Raw genomic sequence first — 17,925 nt, 5'->3', positions numbered from 1 at the left:
TCAGATCCTCACACCCAAGTAGTCACTTTGCCAAGAGCTCTGAGCTCAAAGCTCTCAAAGGTTTATTCTTAGCTTTGTTCCTTTTTCAGCAGTTCCCAGAAATTACTGAAAAAGAACACTTTTTCTCTTTCTTCATCCACAAAAATGAGACCTTTAACAAAACAAATTAGTATATGATTTAGCTGCTTTTGCTCTTTATTCAGCACTTCATCAACTTTTATAAGATATATACAAGTGAGTGAGAGTATATAAGATATACACAAGTGAGCCCAACCGGACAAAGACTATTCCATATTCAAGTTTTACTTTCCATCATGTTCTACACATACTCTATAGTTTCCAGGGGAAATAAGTACTTGTACAGATCTATTTTAATTGGTATAAGCCAGCTACCTACAAGGCAGGTGGCACAATATACACAAAAATAATTCTAAATAATACCCCATCAGCATCATACCTGCATTGATTCATCAGGCTAGGAAATAAATTAACAACTTTGTGCATTCTGAAATGTAAGTTAAGTTTTCCTGGACAACACAGAAGAATTTCAGTGTCTTTATTCCTGTTCCTTAAACATTAGTAGGTTATCTACCTGAAATACATACAACCTGAAGAATAATAAGTTCTAACTTTTTTTTTTATATAAAATGTAGTCTTCCCAGGGGAAAACTGGAAGTTATTTAAGGAAACAGAAAAAAAAATCTAATTCAATTTATAAAAGAAGTGTTATTCAGGTTCCTTATTTTATTGAGAGATCAGAGTAGACAGAATAAGATACATCAAAAGTAAATGCTTTAGCATACAGCTCTGAACCAAATATCCCAAAAATTCAAATACACTTCACAGTTGAAAACATCCAGTTACTAGCACTTATATGAATGTTTGGAAAAGGAAATTACTGGTCATGAAAAAAGTGGTATTTGAAATAACTGTAATTTTGCAAACATTCAGTGCTCTGCAAAAGGCTCAATAAAAATAACATTTATTTAGAAAGTCTGACTTGTTCTTCTCTAAAAAGAGTCTGAAAGTTATTTTTCTTAACATTTTCTTTCACTACCGCAGCAGCTCTACAGCTGTCTTTGAACTTCAGCTACCATGAATCTCATACATTGATCTTTTTCCCTTTAAAAAGTGTACACCAGCTACCATACACTGTAAGCCACAGTACAACATAAAACAGTCCTCAATCATTCTGATTCCTCCAACATGTTTTAACATTTCTTCACAAGAAAAGCCAAGCAACCACTAAAGAAATCTTAGCTATTAAAAAGCTCAGTCCTACAGTCACCTCGCAAAAATAGCCCAAGATTTTCCAAGACTATTATCATCAAGCCATTGCACAACCACTCAAGAAGGGAAGGGATTTTCTAACCAACAACAAGCATTTTCTCCTACACACCTAGAGCACAATACAGAAAATATCCTCTAAGTGAATACAAACCTACTGGCTCTAAAAAAACCACATTGAATGATGCAGGTGCTACATTAGGGTTGATCAATTGTGCTGATCAATACACATACCAGCTGAGGAGTTCTTAAAGCTCAGCTCTAAACAGCAAGCAAAAACCACTTTCTCAGCCTACAGTCCAAGCATCTACAGAAATATGGAAAGCGTGTAACTTGTGCTTTAAAATGGAAATGCTACTAGGACACTAAACACTCTGCCATCTAGCAAGTCAAAATTGGCTGTGCTGAACCTGAGAGTTTGGCTATAGCAGGGTTCTGGTCCAGCTGTTGTGAGATAACTATAATTCTCTGGATTAAGTGTAATGGTGTATATTTTGATATTTGATTTTTAATTCCTTCAACTGAAGAAAAAATACAAATAGCCCAAATTAACCTCTCTTGATTTTTACATTTTATACATGTTATGTGTATCTATTTAAATTCATTAAAAACTTAGAGGCTACCAAAAGCCTCCAGAAGGAGTTTAGAGATTAAAGAATTGCCATGGCAAGTTACCACATTAAAAAAGTCTGTTCCTAATAGTGTCTGCCTACATATTTATATCATTATACTATATATAGTATGTAAATCATTTTTTCACATACTTTGTTATATATTCATTTCCCAATAAATCTGCAAATCTTCTCCTTTTTTTGCCAAGACAGAAACCTTTGTCTTTGCAGCAGCAGCTACACCTGATCCAGAGCCAATCAACTAGATATTCTCTGCCCACTCTCATCCAACACTGCACATCTATCTGCAGCTACCATTTTATTAAAAAAACCTAGTCCTTTTCTGGTGTAATCCACACAGACAATTTGGTCTTAATCATTTCCCCTTCAGTGGACATCAATAGAGAAAGATGAAAAGACGCCAATGATTCTGCTCATTTTTCTATACATGAAAAAAAGAGTGCTCCTTAAAGAATCTTCTAAAATATCACATCTTGATCCTTCTAGCAACTAAACAAGTGTGTATCTTTGTTCTTAAAACATGAAAGCTAACAAACATTTCAGTGAGTATGTGAGAGCTTAAAAATAAAAACTAGAATACCTCTGACCTCCAGCTTTCAATTTTTCAACAGTACATACAGCACATGCATCCTTCATGATATAGCACAGCAGAGTAAGCTAAAGGACAGCTACAAAATTAGTGAATGGACCAGACAGCAAAAAGAATAACTTCTACAAGACTCAATTCTTTCCCAAGGTAACCATTACCAGACTTACTTTCCTACAAATAGGTGTAGGCCTTGCTGCCCTGTAATACTAATTATTTATCTACTGGCAGCCTTATTATATCTTTAAGAAAGAGTTTTGTTTGTATGTAGTCATAGTTTAAATACATTTCATTCAATTTCATACTTCAAAGACAAAATTAGCTTCAGAAGAAATTTTACAATAAGTATAGAAACACAGCATCTTAATAGAAACACTAGAAGTAAGCTATGTGACAGTAACAAGGGTAAACATAAACAGAACTACTATTTATCTCTCACCATCATAATAATCAATCACCCTGAGAGTTAGGTATTGAAATGGCAGTGCCAGAATAAAATTGACTTACCTATACTAGGTGGACTGCCATAATTTACAGGGGACTCTGGAGGCCTTCCACAATGTAGTGCAGCAAGAGCAGATCCCTTCCATACAACATGTTTGCAACCTGTTCGTTAAAAATCACACCAAAAAATGAAGGCAAGTGAGCTTTTTCATGCAAAACCACAGGAAAGGTATGAAATATCAGGAAGTCTCAAAATGCTCATGCAATTTTCATACTTTTGTTTGTACGAAGCAAAGACTGTCTGCCAGCCCCCAGTAATGTCTGCACTCCAGGGACACTTTGTGGAATTTCTTGCTCTAGAAGTGGCCCAAGTCGATGGCATATTTGAAGCAAGTGATCAGGTGCCAAGTGTCTGTAGTATTTCACCTATTACATCAAAGAGCAAACAGAACATTTGAGAAAGAATGCAAAACTTTTGATGCCTTACTGGTTTAATCTTTCCCCCCACCCCCCCCGAGAATGTTACACAAGTTTGTAACAAAATTATAGGATATTAAAGGATAAAAAGGAATTATGACCTTTAAGTACAATAATTCATTCCAGCTGGTCCTAATTAATTCTTCTATTCAGTACATGCCATTTTGTACAGAGAACTGTTGGTATTTACTACTTTCTGACTTCAAGCCACAATTGGTCACACTAATAAGCTCCCTTATAACCACAGTAAAAAAAATTATAAGTATATATTCAATGTTACATTTAAGTAGTGGTCTGGTCAATTTAAGTTACTGTAAGATAAAGATGAGACAAAGATTGTAAAGACAGGAACATCTACTTCTTTCAAGAATTACAAATACTAAATAAATAACATAGCTTTGTAAAAGAAAATTAAAAAACATTCTGCCTCAATTTACCTAAGTTAAAATACCTTGAAACTTCACAACTGGCTTGATTTATTTTACATCTAAAGCTTTGAAACAAAAACATTGGCTTAAGTAATTCAACTTTTAAATTGGCAAATGTCTTCCCTCTTGCGTCTATAAACATGGCAAGTTTTTGTAACAGGTCATAATTACACAGTACAAAAACAAGAACCTATTATCAGCAACATAATTTCTCACCACTTGATAATAAACCACCTTTAATGACTGCCAGATAAAAACAGTTTATTCTTTTGAACTACCATAATTCTAGATCAGAGAACTGTCTTCAATAATAAGGGGGGGGGGGGGGGGGGGGGGGGGAATGCTTTTGAAATGTATGTGACAGCAGTAAAAATCCTACTAACATAAGGCTTTTGGCTAAGAAACGACATTTTTAAAATCCAAAAGCTATTGTCAATTTAGACTATAAAAGAAACAAATTAAAATAATAAATAAAGAGGGAGAATAGACTCAATTTCTCAGATTCTTGTATAGAATTTGGCATGTAGTAGTTTTGTCCTTCATACAGCCTGAAATACATCTTCACAGTTTTACTTCACAGTAGAGGGGGGGGAAACAGCAAAATACTGAAGAAAAAGCTTGTGATGTTTTGTTATTCTGTAACTAGAGGAGGTCTTGACTGACACTTAGGCAGAATGATGCTTCTATATTACACCAAATTAACAGAATATACCTCATTCTTCATCAAATGTTCTCCTATCTTGCTGACAACCACGATCATTTAATGTACTCCAGCAGTTTGTTAAAATAAAGAGTGCTGATGTCTGAAACTGAGGTTCTGGAAAAACCTTGCTTATACCAGTAATTGCCACCACCACCACAATCTCCTAGTGAAGGAGAGAAAGTTTTCTCTCTCCTGTCTTGGTCTAACACTGGCCAGCAGTTCAGCCTCCACTTGCTCATTCTCATTGCAGTGGAATGGTGGAGAAAATCAGATGGGTAAAAGAGAAAAACTTGTGGATTGAAATAAAAACAGTTGAATAAGTAAAGCAAAATCTGCACAGCAAGCAAGGCAAAATAAGAATTTATTTACTACCTCCCTCAGCAGGCAAATGTTTAGCTGCTTCCTGGAAAAAGGGGTTTTCCTTCTATGGATTCTATTAAATTTGTAGATAGCCTTGCAAACTGTCCGAATTTGGCTGCCTAAAAGTTCAATAACTTGCAAAAATCACACAAGCAAAAAAAAAAAGTTTTATTTAGAAAAAAAATATTTTATTTTACTTAAATAAAATTGCAGCTCTTCGTAAAGATCAGTTAATTTAAAATTGCTAAATTCAATGTCATCAGACATGCACACAGAACAGTGGCAAAAAATAATTCAGAATTATTATGATAAGAAAAATTAATCAGAATAGCAAATCAATATGCTTTTTTCTGCTTAAAGAAGTAATCACAGTCAAAATACATGCATGAGTGCTCTAAAATATTTAAATAGACATAAGAATTTATGAAGCTGTATACATTTTTGCCATCAACAGCCCTGATCCATTTCCTTAGCTTTTGTTCTTCTCTTTCCTATCAAAAGGAGCACAAAAATTTTAACAAACACTGCTCTTTTCTTAATTCCTTCTGAAACCAGAATTTACATCTGCAGAATCTGAATTCATCTCTCAAAGATGAAAAATTGCAGAGTTTTCTGGTTTAACCATGAATAACACAACTAAATACACAATACAGTTGTCATTTTATCCTGATCAAGATCCTACAGTTTTACACATCCTAAGAAATTCACAAAATCTAAAGTAAATGAAGTAAATAATCTTAGACACATTCCAAAACTACAGCAAGCTGACATCTTGAGTCATATTTCTCATGATTTGTCATCAGCCATGCGCTCACTTTTTATTTTAGCAGCAACTAGGTAGGCTCAATTCCTCTTGCAGCTTTTAAAGCAAATGTTTTGATAAGAGCTATCTGTCTGTTTTGTTCTTGATCATCTGTATTAAAAATCTCAATATATACCTTACACCCACGATGCAGTCTCTTCTAGTTTAAGTCCATTTGTGTGAAAAGAGCTATTTATGACACATTATGCAGCAGTTGTGTGATGCTTCTTCACAGCATTTGTCTAAGTAATCATAGTTCACTACTAAGCAGCATTTGCAGCAGCTCATTAACAAACTGATTCAACAATACTTGGGAGCTGTACACTTTGCCAAAACAGAAGTGGCACTGCCCATTTAAATACTTGTCAGTTGCAGGAAGTTTATAGAGCTATTTCATGAACCATGAACAGTCAACATTCGGCCCTTGTTTTCCTTCATAAAGCTAAAGTACACACAAAAAACTTAAATAAAAAAATAGGCTTTGTTTCCCTGTAAAATCAGATAAGAAAACTTATTTAATAAAGTCTTTATTTGGACTGATGTAGTTTTCCTTTTCTTCTTCTACAAACAAATAAAACATGGAACTTGAATAACTTACTTAAAACAGGCTATTCATTTTCTCCAGGTGACAATTTCTTTATTAAAAAAAATAAAACTCTTTATCTACTCCAACTGCGTGACCACTTCAGGGCAGACCCAAAGTTAAAGTACAGTGTTAGGGGCACTGTCCAAATGTCTCAGCTAGCAACAGGCTTGGGGCTTTAACCATCTCTCTGGGAAGTCTGTTCCAGTGCTAATTTGTATGTGTGAGTATTATGGTGAAAGTCACTAATTAAAAAATTGTGTAACAGAAATTCACCCAATTTCTGCCTTTTGAAAAAGGAAAAATGAGAATTGCAGAAAAGACAACCACAACCTCATAGCAATAAATCAAGACAGGACAAGATAAGTTTATTTAATACATTAAACTAAAATTATTCAGATTGTTCCATGGTGCAGCCTACCAGGAAACAACTCTTGCCGTGACAAACTGCAAAAAGAACCTAGAATCAACAAAAATATACCTGCAATGCAAAAAATCCACATCCAGAGTACTTTCAAGTCAGATTATTGAAACAAAACAAAATAAATAATTTTTTGTTTTAATGGTAACTTTAGAAGCTTTGTCAGAAACAGAAAAGCTCAAGACGATTCAGAATGAAATTTGAAATGAATAGAATGAAAGAACAGAATAAAATTTGGTTGGATATCAATCTATGATTCCAAGAGAGAAAGGAAAGCAAAAGAAAAAAAATAACAGATGTACAAGAATTTAAAATTCATACAGCTCTAAATGAAAGTGAAAACTGGACTCTACAAACAGGAATTTTAAATTTATATGCCAAAACTGTGATGTCAAACAGCATAAAAAGCGCAGGATTTTTTCTCTGCCAGTCTCGGCTGAAATTCTACTTGTTTTTCTTCCTTGCCCTATTAGGCTTTTTTCAGTGTCTAATTCTGTCTGTGCTCCCAAAAGAAATGCATAGAAGATGCGCTTTTAAGGTAAAATAATAAACCCTCTTTTTGTTCTCACAGTCTTTCCACATAAGTTAACGCTTCTTAATCATTACTGCAACATAAATTAAACTCTGTTAGCAAGTACAAAATTTTCAGATCTTAAGCATAAATATTATTTTCTAGAAAATCAGAAGCAACATTGCCCTCAAACCTCTCCCTTTACCAACTACCCCAACTCCACCTATTCCAAACAAGCAGCACGGGAATACACAAAATGCAGCTACACACCTATCTGGACTAACACACAAATCTTTAGCACCTTTGAAATAGACCTAAGTGCTTATATTTTCATTCTGCATGACTCTGCAGCATAATTCAGCATTAGAATCACAATGAATAAAACAAAAGAATCGTGATTTGACCTAGAGCCTTTAGTTAAATTTGCAATACATAATGCAGTTATTCATCACCAGGGTTTTAGACAGCAAGTAAAATATGACCTTATTCTAGTGCTCCAAATACTCGGCACACTGAAACATTCTCTCAGAAATTGTTAGTTTCCCCCCTCACCCTGCTAACAGTCAACATGTTCAACTACCAGATTGGCTGTAAATATATTTCAGAAAAACACATTTCCACACAAGGACATTTAACAGCAAAAACTACGTCAGTCAGCTACCTATATTCCAAGATGTGAGGGCTCAATCTTACTAACACCAGCAGCTATCCCACTCAAACTACCCTGCTATGTAACATATTACCCAAAACAAGCCCCAAATTGAATTACAGTAATTGTTGTACTCTACCAGATCATCAATCTAATAGAGTACCATGTACCACCAGCTACTGCCTTATCACTTTAAAATTAGGAATTGCAACAAAATGCCAAGTAGTTTTCTCTGAAGAATTCTCATTCCCTTTTTGCTTTATTTTAGGGAGGACACAGGGCAGGGGCAACCAACAACAGAGAGGGAGAACCATTTTCCCCAAAACTATTTATTTCTTGTATACTTTCAATTCTGCTTGAGCTAAAACTATACAAATATTTAACCACTATTTCCAATCAGAACGACTATTATTTTACTGAGATTACTCTTTCTCTAATTAAATACATGTATAGAAAAGCAGCCATGCCAAGAACACATTATTTTTTCAACTATTTAATGCTTTCAATAGGTGTGAGGCCAGAGCAGATGAACTCAAGCCTTAGTATAAACAGTGTGTCACAAGCTTAGCACATGAGAAGGTGTGAGCAGAGGCAGCATTTTTTGCCTTATGGACTAAGATGTTCAGCTGTGCCTGTTACTGTTAAATTACCTGTAGCTATTTGCCTTTCTTAAATTGCTCATAATGTTTTGTGGGTTTTGTTGGGTTTGGGGTTTTTTAAACAAAAGTTACATTTTAGAAACTTGATATTCCTATTCATCCCATCTCAACAGTGTTTCTTAGTCCCAGTTTGAAACAACTAGCACAAAACAGTTGGCTTGGCCTTTTCTCCTGATTATCTGTGGAACAAACAAATGTGGTGGTGCTACTTAAAACAAACAAGTGTTTTCCCATATCAAAATATACTGGTCTGAACAGAGAGGTTTTAACATCACCCAAGTTCTCAGCTATGGGAATAGTCTGTAGAGCAGAGGCATTTGTCTTTTAGAACTCAGAGGAGATATTTAAATTGACACATGTCCAACAGAAGCACAGTTAATGAGACCAAAAATCTGGCTAAGGATAACAATCAGAATACTTCAGTTTTCTTACCACGGTGCCAAGCTTTTCAGAACACCTTCCAAAACATTGTATAGATTGTCCCCAAAATACTGTTAATAAAATCTAGGTGATAATGCAGCTAGCTCTCTGATTCAACTCAATTTTGCTCCCTATTTCCTGGAATATCTTTACAGAACAAGCTTTCTTTCCTAGAGAAATAAACCACTTACTATCTGGTTACTTATTAAGAAACAATTTCTAAATAGTAACCACAATTCTGCTAGAAGACTTAACTATTACATGAACAAAGAAACACAGTAGCAATGTACTTAGTGTCCTAGTCCCACAGAGACTCTTGGTAACTTCGCGGAGGTTTGCACCACCAAAAAAAAAAAGAACAGTGAAATGGCCTGAAAAATGTATTTTGTAATTTTTACTTGAAATCACATTAATAATTGTGGGTTGGAGAAGAGAAAGGCACAAATGTCAGCAAAACAATCATCAACAGTTCCTGAGACCAAGACATACTGACTATTAAACATATTGGGCCATCCTATTTGAAGTCCCAGCTTTCTCCTTCCTCAACCACCATCACTACCATGAATAAAATTCTAAGCAACAATTCTGTCATTTTCAACAGAGAAAATGACAATTACACTGATATTCTGGATAAGACCTTAAAAACAAAACAAAACAAAAAGCCACCACAAAACACACACAAAAACCCCAAAAACAAACAAACAAAACCCCACAACATTCCCTATGGTAGCTCCAAATTGTCAAAGTGAATCTCAACAGTTGGTTTCATTCAGATGAAGTCTACTTTGGTCCCAGAAGAAGCAACTGCAACACCTTCTCCAACCCCTCCACACTCACTCCTATCATCTCCCTCGTGGTGGTGGTAAGACCCATGGTGTAGCACACAAAAAGAGCTGAGCCATCTTAAAATTACTGTTCATTTTTGAGACAGGTCAGCTGCCTCATCCAGCTAAGCACACATTTGGATAAGCACTCGTGCCTGCACAAAAGATGCAGCAGAAATGCACAGCTTTCACCCACAGCATACAATTAGTGCAGCTACACCCATAGGGAAACTGCAACGTGAAAAAAACAATTACCCTGGAGTCAAATGATGCACCAAAGCTTGCTCGTGTAATAAAAGCCCTAACAAAGGTGTTAAAAAGCTTAAAAATGTAACCCAATACCTAAACATCTTATCCACCACGTCTAAACAATCCACAGGGCTGCCTTGCTCTGCTGTTAACTCTTAAAATTTCTCAGTTTCTGTTCCCTATAGTAAGAAAACCTCAATATTTCAAAAGAGAAAATAAGCTATCCTACAATTTGCAAGTTTTCACAACAGAAGCAAGAACACAAAACATCCTGAGATCTGTTACTGAAGAGCCCCACCATCCTTGGTAGATCTGTATTGAAAGTGGCCTACTGGGACTCAAGTGTCACAGGGTCTTCAGTTATAGCACAAATAGAAATCTTAATACTGACAATATCAGAATGAGATCAGCACTCTGAAATAAGAGCCTACACTATCAAAGACATATTCATGTTATTTATTTCATCACACATACTGACTCTAGAAAAATATAATACTAGAAAAATATAATATAGGAATACTGGGATTCAAAAAAAATCATTTAAGAACATAATATAAGTATAATAGCATTTCTAAACTCATATATTTGCCTGCAGCATTACAAGCATGCACAGCATGGTATTAGTTTATTTAAGAAAATGAAACATTTACTTCCACTGACCAAACAGAAAAATTAAAGTAATTTGCAAGACGAAAATTGCACCAGATTTAACATTATTTGCACAAATTAAGTAACAGAAATAAAACATCTAAGGCTGTGAATTCCAGTCTAATAACAAAAAGTTAACTCCAATAAAAATTCTTAAATAAATGCTTTCAAATAAGGACAAAACCAGAAATACTATCTCTTGAAAATATATTCATATATATTAAAGGAATATGGGTATAATAAAAAGCATGATTTTGTACACAACGAAAGAGAAGCTTGGGATTAAATTTCATCCCAGTTAAACAGAGCCCTCATTCCTTCCCAGAATAAAAGTCAAACATCTAACACTACATTTACTGGTAATTTTATATTTTTAGCCTTTTATCCCTTCAGACCTCTCTACAAATTTAGTGAAAGCTTGGGGCATTCATGCCTGAGAAAGGGTATCAAAAGATGGCAAAACGTGCCATCTTGAGAAGGAAGAGTTGGCATCCTAATGAAAAAATTAAAAATTAAAATTAAAAAAAAAACAACATTAGCTCAATCATTCTCTATCTCAAAAGCTAAGAATCCTTTGGTTTGAGACAAATAAATTTTTGTTTAAAGAGGACACAGTGAAAAACTCTTCTTTTGTACAAAATGTAACTGTCATGTGCAAATACACTTCCGTGCCAGCTTTCACATGCCTAAAATGTCAAGTAATACAAAGTTCACACAGCTTTGACAACTGAGGCAAGAACAAATACAGATGGAGGGAAACATCAATAACAAAGTAACCAATTACAGACACACGCCTCCTCCAAAATCTAGGTAGGGAAAAGGTGGGAAAGCACTTAGAAATGTTTATTAGGAAGTCTAAGGAAACTTTGTTATGAACAGAAGGAAAAGAGAAAGGACCTAGTCAGCATCACCTCTCTGAATATAAGCATCCAGCATCAAGTCCAAGTTTTGGGAAAGTTCATCTTATGTCATTACCTATGCTTATTCAATTGGTATTTACCTGCACTCCACAAAGAAAAGAAGCTTCTTGGAAAGGGTCTGAATGAGCTTATTTCTCACCAACTATTCTTACTTCAAACTTTAAAATGTCCTTTTTTCCTCACTTTTCCTTTTTTCACATCCTTTTATACTCTAACTGTATAGAAGAAACTCAAATCCATGCTACACTAAGACTGTGCCTCCAAGTCTTTATAATTTATAGGATAAAAGAGAAAGGTTATTGGTAAGTTTTACCAAGCAACTCCTTGAAATGGGTAAAACAGCCTTACAAATAAATAAGTAAATAAGAATATTATAATATATCATGCACTTTGAAATTCCCAGTTGAGTTTCTTCATACTTGATTTCAAGAAAGTTAAAAAATACTTGTATGTATTCTTATGTTTTCCACAAGCTAATTGCTGTCAACTCTTCCACACCATACATGTGAAAATGCCTATGCCAGTGCAACTCTTGCTACAGAAAAAAAACAATGCTCTAAGTAAATCTGCTCCAACTACAATAAATACCTATGCTTCGTACGATAACATTTGTTACAAAATTAAAAAAATGTATATGGCAACGGTCCTTATCAGAGGCATTACAAATGAAGATGGTGCTGTCTCCTTTCATGTAAGTTCAAAAGTTATCAAGTTATCTATGTTTCAGAAGTATTGGAGTTCAGAACTACTACAAGCAAACAGCAAGGGAAACCTCTCTTTGATGAGCATCACAAACAGGGCTCAGCCTTTCTCTTAAATCGTTTTCAGAAATTCAGAGACTAAATTATACAATAGTGTACCTGCAATGAACACAATACCAGCAACAAGTTGCTAACACTTACAATTCAGACACCTCATTTGCTGTTTTGCCAAGTGCTGCAGTTAACAACACGTATGGGGAAAAAATCCAGGCCCCTCTCTGCTAGCCAGAGGTACATCGCTGAGAGGAACACTTGGTTTCATCACTGATCTAACCCGAGATGAAAAGCACACACTAGGAAGTTTTAAAAAAGAACAAACCAAAAATCCCCCCATCCAATTTCTGATATGACCCTGGCAATCGCGGTTACTCCCACGCACCACACACGGAATACAAACTCTCCAAGGCACACGGCGCACCGGGCGGGCCGGCCCGGGGCAGCGCTCGGTGCCGCTGCGGGTGCGGAGCGCGGCCATTGTGTGCGCGCGCGGCGCACAGCGCCCCCGCACGGCCGCGCGCGCCCCGGCGCCCGCCGCTGGCCCCGCCCCGCCCGGCGCCGCGCCGCGCGCGCGGCTGTGGCGCCCGCCCGCACCGCGTCCGTGACGTCGCGGAGCGAGCGCGGCCGGGCCCGGCGCGCGCGTTATTATTGACCCCGCTCGGGCGGGCACCGGCCGGACCCCGGCCCGAGCCCGCCCCGGGACACTGACAGGGGGTGCAAGGAGGGACAGAGACTGTCAGAAAAAAATTAAAATTAAAAAAAAAAATTCCAAAGTTTTGTTGCTTTTTTTTTTTCCTAAGTTGGTGCCTTTTTTTTTTTTTTTTTTTTTTGCGGGAAATTCAATTTTTTCACCGGGCTGTTCAGGGAGAGTGAGGGAGGGGGAAAAACAACTTTGCCCGCCGCAGCGCTCTCTCCTGTTACCAGCGCCTGCTCCTCTTACCAGGTTCTCGTAGCTCCGGGGATGCTCCTTGCCCGTCCAGTCCGTGCGCTTGGGCAGCAGCTGCGGGAGGGAAGAGAGGGCGCCCCATGAGCGGCTCCCCCCTCCCCCGAGGAGCCCCCCGGCAGCGCCCGGGATGGGGCGGGGGAAGTGGGAGAGCGAGGGAAGGGGGAGGGAGGCCGCAGGCGGGGCGAGTGCCGGGTGCACGGCGCCGCTCTTACCTCTTTCTCCGCCACTTCTCGGATCAGGACCTGCAGCAACAACAAAAGCGGGGCGTGAGAAAAGGTTTCAAAAAGAGAGAAAAAGGGAGAAGGAGGACGAGGCGGCCAGCGCGCCGCCCGATCAGCCGCCCTGCCCGGCCGCCCCCTCCCCACCAGGCCCGGCGGCGCCATCCATCCATCCATCCATCCCTTCATCCATCCATCCCTCCATCCCCTACCTGAGCCGCTTGCTGGCACGGTCCGTCCTCCAAAAAGCGAGCGATGAGGAAGTAGAGCTCTGCGGAGAGAGGACAGGCCGTCAGGGCTGGAGCTCGCCTCTCTCCCGCGGGCTTCCCTTTCTTCCCCCTGCCCGCCGCCCCTCTCCGGATCCCCCAGCCACCACTCACCCGCTCGCAGCTCCGCCGTGTGCCGGCTGCCGCCGTCCCCGGACATGGCGAGGCGAAAACCGGGGAGGGGAGGGGGGGAAAGGGGGAGAAGGGGGGTTGCCCGGGCCGCGCTCCCGCGGCAGCGTCGGGTCCCAGCGAAATGCGCCCGCCCGGTCGCTGTCACTGCTCGTTCACCGGGGAGAGTCTCGGCTCCACCATTCAACCCACGGGCAGCAGCAGCAGCAGGAGGAGGAGGAAACAACAACTCGCAGCCGCCCGCCGCCAACGCCGCCGCCGTCGCCAGCCAGCCAGCGCGAGCGAACGCGATCCCTCCGCCAGGAGAAAGAGTCCCCTCCTCCTCCGCGCCCCCTCCTCAGCCCCCACGGCCCCGCGCGCCGCCCCTTCCCCCCGCGCCCCCCCGAGCCCCCGGCGCTGCCTGGCGGGGGCGGCCGGGCAGGGCAGGAAGGGGGGAGCCGGACTCTCCTGACCCCGGCTACCGCCCCGCTCCCGCGGCGGCCCCCAGCGCTGTCCGGCGCTGGAGGGGAGAGAGGGGCGAGCGCTACGCGTTTATTAGCGGGAAGGCGGGCGGGCTGTGGCAGAAGATGTCGGCGGGGTGGGCGGGAAGGCGGCGGGCGGGCGGCTGAAAGGCGCTTTCTCTGCGCGGTGCCGGCGCGCGGAGGGATACGACGCACAGCGAGGAGGAGGGGCTGCAGCGGCAGCGGCGGGGCCGCGGTGACTCGCGGCGGCGGCGGCGCTGGAAGTTCCCGAGTTCCAGCGCCGCAAGAATGGGAAGCGAGCGAAGCCAAAATGCCCCCGGGGAGCGCGGCCCCGCTGGGGAGGCCCGGCACTTCCACACCCCCGGCTCGCGGCTCCCCCTGTGCCCAGCCCGCTCCCTCGGAGCCAGCCAGGGACCTCGGGGCGCTGCCAGGGGCTTTGGCATCTGCGCGTAAGTGCCACAGGGTCACGCGTTGTTGGTTCTTATTCTTGCAACATCGCGCCCGGGTTGCTGCCGTGGGTCTGCAGCGGGGGGAAATCCCAGCAAGCCCCCAGCAGCTAGAGACTCGCCGTTTTCCCTTTCTCCCTTGTTCGGCGGGGCTGCTCAGGCGGCTCCGCCTGCGGGTTAAAGGGCTCGCAGGGCGCTCGCTTTGAGAACTTCCCTTAAAAAAAAACCAAAACCAAAACAACGAAACAAAAACCAAAGCAAGCAAACAAACCCCGACAGCTGATAACGATTCTATTCATTGCTCTTGCCGCCAAGCAGAGCAGACATGCGGGACTGACGAATTTCTGCCTTCCAGGAGCGGTGGGCAAGAGGAGCAGCGTTGTCAACGCGAGCACCGGCCAGGGATGGTGATGCCTGCACCCCATGGCTGAGCTGGAGGTAAATCACCAGCGGATCGATAACCTACCGAAGGTTCCTGAAAGGCTGCAACATTGTACAGAGCCCGGTTAGCGGTTAAATAATTTCTTTATTTCATGTTTGCTACTTTGAGGATACTGAATAAAACCTTCCGGTTTGTGCTGTAACTGTTTCTTTACTGCTTACAGTTAAAAGAAAATAAAAAGAAAGCCGGTGTTCGCTGATAATTAGCTTTTATGAAAAAATCCATATCTGATGAGGGATTTAAAGGAGCATGATTCGTTGTCTTTATGTTTTGCAACGTGTCTGTGCTTTTTCTCGTCGAGCTTGGGCCTTGCAAGAACGAATGTGTTTGTGGACAATAAGAATGAATTTAGCAGGGATCGATGTAAACAGGGCAAGCTGTAATTTTTAAACATTTCTTTAGCCTCAGTTTTTAACTGATGCAACTTGCGAAGCAAAGACAAAAGCATATTTGAAATTGTACAGAAACTAGACAAAGAACTATTTTTTTCCTGTACATAAAGCCCCCTGAAATTCTCAACTGTCTAACTTTCAACAAAATTAAATTTGAACAACATTTCTGTACAGATGAGGGTAACCTGCATTGAGCATTTTTATACGTTGTTTCCAAGGCCTGCAAGCTCAGTGTACGAATTTGAGCTTTGTGCTTGATATGGTGAGCAAGCTTCGCTGCAATCACCCTTCTGCTTTATTGAAGAAATCTTACCCTGAAAGGTTAAAGAAGGGAGGCTAAAACATCACTTATTGTATTGTTGTATTACAAAAACTATATTTATATAGTGGATGTCTAGATGCTGTGCATTTTTTATATACAATTATCACATGTCCTTAAAAATCATTAAAATCCTAATCTAGAATTTTTACCCTTAAGGTAAATTAATTTTGAAGCATAATTTTTTTAATTAAAAAAAGCAAGACTGTATGTACTAGATTTGATCACTGTATCCATAGCTATGATCACTATATATTTTTAAATGTACATGCATCTCCCTTTCCCAGATTTGTTACAATAACCACTCTGTTTCAGCTTCATTTTAAATCCATGCTTCAAATAATTGAAAAGGAAATGAAATCATATTTAATGTCTAATAAAGATTTTAAAAATAAAGTGACTTGAATCTTTTCTTAGCAATGTGAAATGTGTATTGTAATATCTTTCATAGGTGATTCTCACAACAAAGGGCTACATGAATAATGTGATTAACATTTTAATTTCCCTTGATATTTACATAAAAGAAAGTATACTGATGTATGACATCACTGAAACTGTAAACCAAGCAATAGAAAAATTTTAGCAGTTAAGGAGTCTGAAAGTACAGGAAAACCTCTCCTAGATATATTGACCCTCCTTGTTCTTTTGGCAACTCATAACTTTTCCTATTGCAGTTCAAAATCCAGCCTACAGAATCAAAAAGTTCTTGGTGTTTTGACAATAAAATAAGGACTGTGTCTTTTATTTAATTTTTTTTTGATCGCCAAGCAAAATGAAATCATAATCCCAGACTTGAGCTTGAGTACTGCAGTACTACAAGTAATATTTAATAAATAGCTTTTACAAACGTACATTCCACTTTCTTTTTACAGATTAGATCTGATGGGATTTTTATGTGCATGTGTGGCACAACATGAAAGTCACACACAAGAGAAAATGCCTAATTATTATTGCTTGGTGATACACATTAGATTGAATTCCTGTAGCAGTAGCAAATATTCCATTCCTTTCTCAGAGATATTTTTAAAGTTTTTTTTATTCTTTTAGTTAAGATTTTTTTGTAATGCACACAAGTGAAGAAAAATCTCTGAATTTTTACTATCTTTATTGTTTTGCTTTCTAATAATCCCTTTCCTTTCATGCCATCTTTTCACCTTACATTATTCTAAAATAAAATACATCAGCAAGATTCAATGTTTTCAGGAGAAATTAATCTGAAAGATCTTCATAAAAAAATAAAAATAGTAATGAAATTATTTCATTTTGTGACTTTCAAATGTTAATATTCAGACACAATTACTAAATTAATTTTACCAAAAAAAAAAAGAAATTTTCATAGATTTTTTCCTGTTGCTGTAGATTTTACACATCAGCTATACTAAGCAATGGACTGATCCTAAGAGTTGCTGGTTTGTGATGTCTCTTTTCACCCTAACCTGGCCTTTTTTTTTTTTTCTTCCATCCTCCTCTTCTCCCCTAAAAAGTGCCATAAGCTCTATAAGTATCCAAGTACAGATGTATTACAATTTTCTTGAATTACTGGTTACCTTTGACAGATAAGAATGTAGTATCTTTGGTTTCTTCTTGAATTTTCTGGTATCTTTCTGCACTTCTAGAATTATTTGGTTGAGGGGTTTGGGGTTAGGTTTTTTTGTTTGTTTTTTTACTGATATATTTTAGCCAGGGGTTTTTTGTGTCAGTATGATTTTATACCTTGTGCCCAGAAAGTACATTTTTTGGACCCTAGTAGTGGCAGTATTTGACATGAAAAGCCTTTCTGTTTCTTTTGAAATTTGCTCTTCTCCTTTTCTCTACAGACAATGGAAAGTATTTAGGGTTTGTAGATTGTCAAGCTGAACAATGTAGCTAAATATTTGAAGCATGATATTGGCAGGGGGTGGCTGAGAGCAACATAAAGCAGTGACTAAGTTTTCCTCGGGTTTGG

General features: G+C 39.3%; 1 protein-coding gene across 1 annotated transcript in view; it reads right to left on the bottom strand.

The window, feature by feature from the left end:
• The window catches only part of PHIP (pleckstrin homology domain interacting protein), a 109,008-nt gene extending 94,830 nt beyond the window's left edge, over nucleotides 1-14,178 (bottom strand). Inside the window, exons 1-6 of the mRNA XM_054279370.1 lie at nucleotides 13,906-14,178; nucleotides 13,738-13,796; nucleotides 13,520-13,549; nucleotides 13,302-13,361; nucleotides 3,225-3,375; nucleotides 3,013-3,111 (exon numbers count right to left, since the gene is read on the bottom strand). Of these exons, the coding sequence (XP_054135345.1) occupies nucleotides 3,013-3,111; nucleotides 3,225-3,375; nucleotides 13,302-13,361; nucleotides 13,520-13,549; nucleotides 13,738-13,796; nucleotides 13,906-13,951 (445 nt within the window). The 5' untranslated portion in view covers nucleotides 13,952-14,178. The remainder of the gene's footprint in view (nucleotides 1-3,012; nucleotides 3,112-3,224; nucleotides 3,376-13,301; nucleotides 13,362-13,519; nucleotides 13,550-13,737; nucleotides 13,797-13,905) is intronic.
• Between the last annotated feature and the right edge of the window lie 3,747 nt (nucleotides 14,179-17,925).

This window comes from Melozone crissalis, unplaced genomic scaffold (genome assembly GCF_028551555.1).
Source record: "Melozone crissalis strain CALT ecotype California unplaced genomic scaffold, PUWL_Pcris_2 ptg000027l_1, whole genome shotgun sequence".
NCBI lineage: Eukaryota > Metazoa > Chordata > Aves > Passeriformes > Passerellidae > Melozone > Melozone crissalis.
Note: the sequence above shows the minus strand (reverse complement) of the source record. Positions and strands in the feature narration are given on the sequence as shown.